General features: G+C 46.2%; 1 protein-coding gene across 1 annotated transcript; it reads left to right on the top strand.

Moving 5' to 3' along the window:
* Positions 1–934: 934 nt before the first annotated feature.
* ARF5 (ARF GTPase 5) lies at positions 935–5,648 on the top strand. The gene is made up of 6 exons (XM_074268031.1): positions 935–1,102; positions 1,911–1,991; positions 2,338–2,447; positions 3,272–3,343; positions 4,786–4,911; positions 5,093–5,648. Exons 1-6 carry the CDS (start codon positions 1,036–1,038, stop codon positions 5,177–5,179), a joined length of 543 nt encoding a protein of 180 aa, XP_074124132.1. The 5' UTR covers positions 935–1,035; the 3' UTR covers positions 5,180–5,648.
* Positions 5,649–6,639: the final 991 nt, after the last annotated feature.

Here is a 6,639-nt window from a genome sequence, read left to right as displayed (position 1 = left end):
AGCAAATCTAAGAATTGCTTCTGAACTTGAATACGTGCTTTCTCCCGTATAAGAAAAAAAAAGCCTGCTTTAAAGAGAGATTTTTACTCTATCCCGCCTCTTAGTAATATGGGGGGAGAGAGGAAGGCAGGGAACTGAAAGTAAACCATACTAGGATTCCCTAGAATGCCCCTTGAGGGGGGAAAAAGTTCTAAGACAGCACGGAGTGTCTTAGTTTTATTCATAATCACAGCATTTAGCAAAGTGCCCGGAGCATTTTAAAGCACTTAATACACATTTCATTTGTCTATTATGCTTAGTGGTTATTTCAGAACAGTTGTGATACCTTGAAGAAAGGGCAAAGTCCACAGCTTCATTCCTTACTTTGCAGAGTTAAGATGATGCTTCTTTGTCGTCGGTGTCCGCAGTCGCGATACCTGGAAATAAGAGCAGTGTCCGCAGATCCCGCCTTCCTTTGCTGCGGCTCTGGGAAAGACTGAACACAAGCGGTTGAAGAGTAGGGAACGCTCCATGGGCGGTCTGGGAGCAAGGAGTCGCATCTGTTACAACTGATTCTGTTGATGGGAGCGAAAATGGGCTCTGAGGCGATCCTGAGGGCCTGGGAATTGGCGATTACCCCCAAATCCTCCCTTCTACCTACACACACAATACACAGAGTCCCACGTGTGCGGCTCCAGAATTCTGGGAGTTTCTTCTTGAGCTCTCTTTCCGCTTTTGTTTTTCCTGTTGGAAAGAAGTGGTTTGGAGTTAGAACAGAGTTCGAATCCCTCTCCTGCGATTTACCCTTCGAACAAATGGCTCCTTCCTCCCTGCCTCAGTTTTCTCTTCTGCAAAGAGGTGCCTGGTTTCTAAGATCCTAAAGGTGCGCGGAGTGGGGGCGGGGTCCTAATGAGGGGCGGAGCTATCCGGTGACGTCACGCCGGTCCTGTAAGCGCGGAGGCGGCTCCGGGTTCCTGCTGCCGCTGCTCCTCATCCCCCCAGCAACCTGCCGGCTCCCGGCTCCCGGCTCCCCGCTCCTCCCTCCCCGGCCCAGCCATGGGCCTCACGGTGTCCGCGCTCTTCTCGCGGATCTTCGGGAAGAAGCAGATGCGGATCCTCATGGGTGAGTTCCCGGGCAGCGTCACACCCCCGCATCCCACGGTGTAACGCCCTCCGCCGCCCCCGCAGCATCCCCGCCCTGCCTCCGCCGCCCCCGCAGCAGCCGTGCCCAGCCCCGCTCTGCTTCGCTGCACGCTCTGCCCCGGCCTCCCCTTCCTTACCCACGGGCAAAAAGCTGGGGGTGGGGCTGGGAGGAGAGAGGGGGGAAAACTGAGCCTGGGGGTGTGGGGCGAGGGAGGAGAGGGAAAGGGGACCCCCGGCGTTCGGGCCCGCGGCTAGCGGGTGGGGGGCGGGGTTAGATAGGAAGGGATGGCGGGCCGCCCAGCTGGCCCTGCCTGCAGCCTCCTCCGCTTTGCAGCAGCAGCAGCCCCAGCCTGCCGGCGCCCGGGCCCTGGAGCCTGCTGGCCTGTGTGGGGTTAACCCACCGGCCGGCCGCCCACCCCCACGCAGGGCTCTTGGACGCGGCTGGAACGTCTCTGTGTAGAGGCTTCTTCCAGGAGGCACATCCCCCGTCCCTGAGGGTGCCCCTGCCTACTTCCCTGGGTTCTTTCCTTTAAAATTCAGGCCTATTTTGGGTGGGGTTTTTTGTTTGGCTCGGAGAGTGCCTTTCTTTCTACTGAGAAATGGCTTATAATGCCCAGGCTTCTTCCTGAGGCCCCTAAACCTAGCTCCGAGGAGTGGGGGGTGCGAGGGGAGGCTTTCCCACTGCATTTTTCCCGTGGAGCGCTTATCGGCTCCTGGATCCTCTCCCTCCCGTCTCTTTCGGAGCTTCTCCGGTAGCCGGTTTCCATTACCCTGCTTCTCTATTGCAGTCGGCTTGGATGCCGCAGGCAAGACCACAATCCTCTACAAACTGAAGCTGGGCGAGATTGTCACTACCATCCCCACCATAGGTGAGTCCGGAGAAGGGAGGGAGGGAGGGACGGTTTCGGGATCGGCTCCTCGGGAGTCCGTGATTATTCCCAGCGTTTCCTCTCTGGGCCCTGACCCTGACACCAGATACGGCTGCTCTGAGAAAGTAGGTCATGGTGTTTGGGGCTGAGAGTGCCAGGATGTAGGAGATGTAACTCTGAGTTCTGCTGTAAATTCTTTTTAAGTCTGCATGTTGTCCTAATGGGAGTCCCAGAAGTTCTCCTGCCCATGCTGATGTCCCTTCACTTTGGTGGAGTTGAATTTTCTGCCCACGTTACAGTGCCCCTCCTCCCCCCCAGGCTTCCCCCCTTTTCCCTTTCCTCACAGGCTTCAACGTGGAGACCGTGGAATATAAGAACATTTGTTTCACCGTCTGGGATGTAGGAGGCCAGGACAAGATTCGGCCTCTTTGGAGACACTACTTTCAAAACACTCAGGTGGGCCAGAAATTTGGCATCTAGGGATCCCATACTACTGTCCAGCCAAGCAAAAATAGCATTAAATAGCTATATCCCTTGTCCCCCCCACCACCACTTAAAATTTCCCATAGTTCCCCACTGCCTATAAAATAAAACTCATTTCTCTGGTTATTAAGCACTGACTGTGTGCCAGACACTTTATTAGGTTTTAAAACTAAAAATTGAAATAGCCCTTTGCCCTCACAGAACTTTTATTCTACTTTTTAACCATTTTCCCAACTACTCCCTTTTGGATTCTAGCCACCTAGACTTAGTAGTTTGTGTTTCTTGTCTCCTTGCTTCTGCTCACCTTTCCTTCAGCCTAGAATATTTCTGTTTCACCCTTCTCTCCTACTCCAGTCTCTTTCCCTCTACTTTTTGAAATTCTGTTCATCTTTCCAGGTTCCCTCCAAATACTATTTCTTTCTCTATGAAGTTTTCTCTGATCTCTCCAGCCAGAAGCAATTTTTCTTTTTATGTTCCCATAGCTTTTGCTTATATTACCTAGAGATGACCCTGAGGACATTTTTCCTTATACAATATTGGTTTATCTGTCCTTTTACATTAATAAATATTTTGAAAATAGAAAGTATATCTTTTCCCCCCTCACAGGGATCTTGCATATAATATTCAAAAGATGTTTTGAGCTTGGGAGTTGGGTTTTTTGTTTCATTTTTAGAATAAACAGTTGAGTCTATTGATGGATAAGAGTAGAATTATAGAAAGGGCAAGGAAAGGGATGGGAAGGATAAAACTATGATTCATTTTCTTTGGCTGGGCTGTGCTTTCTCTTCCCACCCTAGGGTCTTATCTTTGTAGTGGACAGCAATGACAGAGAACGAGTCCAAGAATCTGCCGATGAGCTTCAGAAGATGGTGCGTACCAGATGGGCTGCGGAGAACATTGGACAATAATCCCTCTCTCATGAGTCAGAAATAGCAGACACAGTGAGAACACAGACTGGGTTGCAGCCTAGGCCAAGAGATCTAAGTCTTTTTTTGGATGTAAAATCTCTTATGTTGATTCACTCTGGGTAAAGAAAAAGAGAGAAGCTCTCCTCCATTATGGGATGAAGCAAGTCAAATAGACTTTCTTTTTATCCTTTAGTCATATGCATGTGGGATGTTGGCCAAGGTAGGAAAGGGAGATAGGTTGTTGTGCATTGTATCTGTTATTGTGTTGAAGTAGATTTCTTTTTCATTTACCAAGAGCAGGTATTGGTCATTTACAAGACCTATGTAATTTCACTCATTAATAATTCTATTTTATGTGACAGCTAGGTGGAATAGTGGTTAAGAGCACCAGCCCTGAAGTCAGGAGGACCTGGGTTCAAATTTGGTTTCAGAAACTTAACACCTCCTAGCTGTGTGACCCTGGGCAAGTCACAACCCCAATTGCCTCATCAAAAAAAAATTATTTATATTTATAATTACTGTAATATTAGCTATGTAGAAGTAGCATTTTTTTAAGTAGTTCAGCTACAGAACAGTATGAAGCTTGTATTATGAATTCATAACATCTGAATTATATATAAAGAACTCACAAATTCTGGTCTATAGATATAGAACACTCAGGGAAAAAATTGAAAAATGTTAGTTTAAAATTAAAGAAACTGAATCTAATTTAATGCTGAAAATGCATACAATAAATGTTTTTTTATTCATTCATATTTAATATTCTAATAGGGGGAAATATCACTTGAATTGAGATCCTTCTACCAGAAACTATTCACTTTATGTGGATCACCAAGGTTCTACAGATCATTGAGAAATTTTGATATAAAAATAACTAACTTTCATATAGTACACTTTACAATTCATGAAACACATTTATATATAACATATATTAATACGTTAATAAACATATTAAAGTTAATAAATTAAATAACTACTATGAGGTAATTAGAATAGTTTTCCATTTTACAAATGAAGATTATAAATACTATATTCTGCTGACTGTAGAATATTCTTAGCTACAGGCATGTAGGTGAAGGAGATAAAGTGTTAGCCCAGGACTCAAGACAATTTTAATTCAAATCTGGCCTCAAGACAGTAGCTGTGGGACTGTGATCAAACCACTTAACTTCTGTCTTATTTTCCTCAGCTGTAAAATGAAGAATTTATAATAGCACCCACCTTCCATAGTCGTGGTGAGGAACAAATGAAATAATATTTGTAAAGTGCCTAGCTCAGTGCCCAGCATAAAAGACACTCAATAACTGTTCATTTCTTCCTTCAGTGTTTACCTTGCCTCTCAGAAAGAGTGGCAGTAATGTATGAATCCTTATCATATCCTTCTATTCTTTTCCCCTCTCAAGCTCCAGGAGGATGAGCTTCGGGAGGCTGTATTGCTGGTGTTTGCAAATAAGCAGGACATGCCCAATGCCATGCCTGTGAGCGAACTGACTGACAAATTGGGTTTGCAGAGCTTACGTAGCCGGACTGTGAGTTTGTCTCCTCACTCTCTCTCTTCTGGGGACTGAAAGCAAGAGGGAAATTTTACAGTAGAATAGAGGGGTGGTATGGGGAAAGAATTATGTCTGAAAAAATGAAGGCTGGCATGACAAGTGAGGCTTCCATCCATCCAACTGCTTATCCACTTGTTAATCTGTTTCTCCCTTACAGTGGTATGTCCAAGCAACCTGTGCTACCCAGGGTACCGGGCTGTATGATGGGCTGGACTGGCTTTCCCATGAGCTGTCAAAGCGCTAACTACTTCAGGGGTAAAACCCCAGCTGGAAGAAAATCCCCAGGTTGTATCTCTTGGACAATTGAACTCTTGAGGACTCCTGAGGCAGCACTTCCTACTTCCTACCCTTCCCCCCTTTCTCAACACACACACACACACACACACACACACACACACACACACACACATACATACACCCCTCTCACTCACACACACACTGTTACAGCTGCTCTTGCCTGCATGTTCTCTCTTACCAGGACCCAAAAGACTAACCCTCTGGGTACTGGGGGGAGGGAGGAAAAGGGTTGTCTTCTGACTCCCTGGGAACTGTGGAAGCAGCTACAGGAGCCAAGGCCTTCCAGAAAAGAAACTGGGTTGACTTTTGATTTCATTCTTTTGGGTGCATTTCTTGGGGGGGATGTGGGAGGGGTACCAGACTGGTGCTGTGATTCAGCACTGGATATTGAATAATAAATTTGCTGTGGTTTGTAACTTTGTTGTTGCCTTCATCTCTAGAATGGGGACAAATCATTTTCCTTTACAGGATACCTTGGGGTAACATTACCTAGGTATCTTGATGACTTGTTTTGTGAGGAACACACTGTAAATCTGAAAGCCTTCTATACAAGTGAGTCACTAGTAGAAATATTACCTCAGAGGGATATAGGGATTCTGACAAGATGGAAATTGGTTTGGGAAATGCCATGGCTTCAAGAGCTGAAGGAGTAATTTTTTTCTTAGCCATCTTGGCTGTTTGGCTCAGCCTTGCTTTAATATTTATATCTGGGACTAGACAGATAAAAGCTCTGTGTGCGCCACTGGGCCCGAAAGCAATCATGTCCCTATTTAAAGGACTTAGCTGCCCCTCAGCTGGATCTCTGGCTGCTCCTCTCAGCAGGAGCTCTGGCTGCTCCATCACCTCAGTTATTGCTCACCCCTCCACTGGAACAGAATATCTTGGATCCGACGGAATACTGTGCTTACAGTGTACTAGGTGCTCTGCCCTCTAGAGAAGTCCAACTGGGAAGGGAAGGAAAAACTGGTAGGGAAAAACAACACACAACAATCTTTTCTCTAATGCAGCTAATGATTTTCACCTTTGAATTCCAGCTAAGAATCAAAGGAACTCCCCCACCACCACCATTTTTTATTAAATGTCCTATTTCTCTGTTTGCCACTTTGCTCCACCTCAAATCGGCTAATTTCCCCAGGACTTCCACTGTGTGTTTTGTCTCTTTATGATTTATGCACCTTTACCTGGATCACATGGATTGGCCATGTGGAGACCCTTCTTTCTACATGGTAGTGTTGTAGGAGCAACATTCCTGGGGACCAGATAATCTGGATCTTCTGCTTTCTTGTCTTTGAATTCTTTGTCCAATGTGCCAATGATTAATGGTGGAGATATAGATTAGTGTATTTGGGAGTTTAGGGAGCAGTGTCAGGGTTGGGGATGGTGATAACTCATGTCATTATGTTTCTG

This window comes from Sminthopsis crassicaudata, chromosome 5, assembly GCF_048593235.1.
Source record: "Sminthopsis crassicaudata isolate SCR6 chromosome 5, ASM4859323v1, whole genome shotgun sequence".
NCBI lineage: Eukaryota > Metazoa > Chordata > Mammalia > Dasyuromorphia > Dasyuridae > Sminthopsis > Sminthopsis crassicaudata.
The sequence above is the reverse complement of the archived record's forward strand: the minus strand, read 5'-3'. Positions and strand labels throughout refer to the sequence as shown.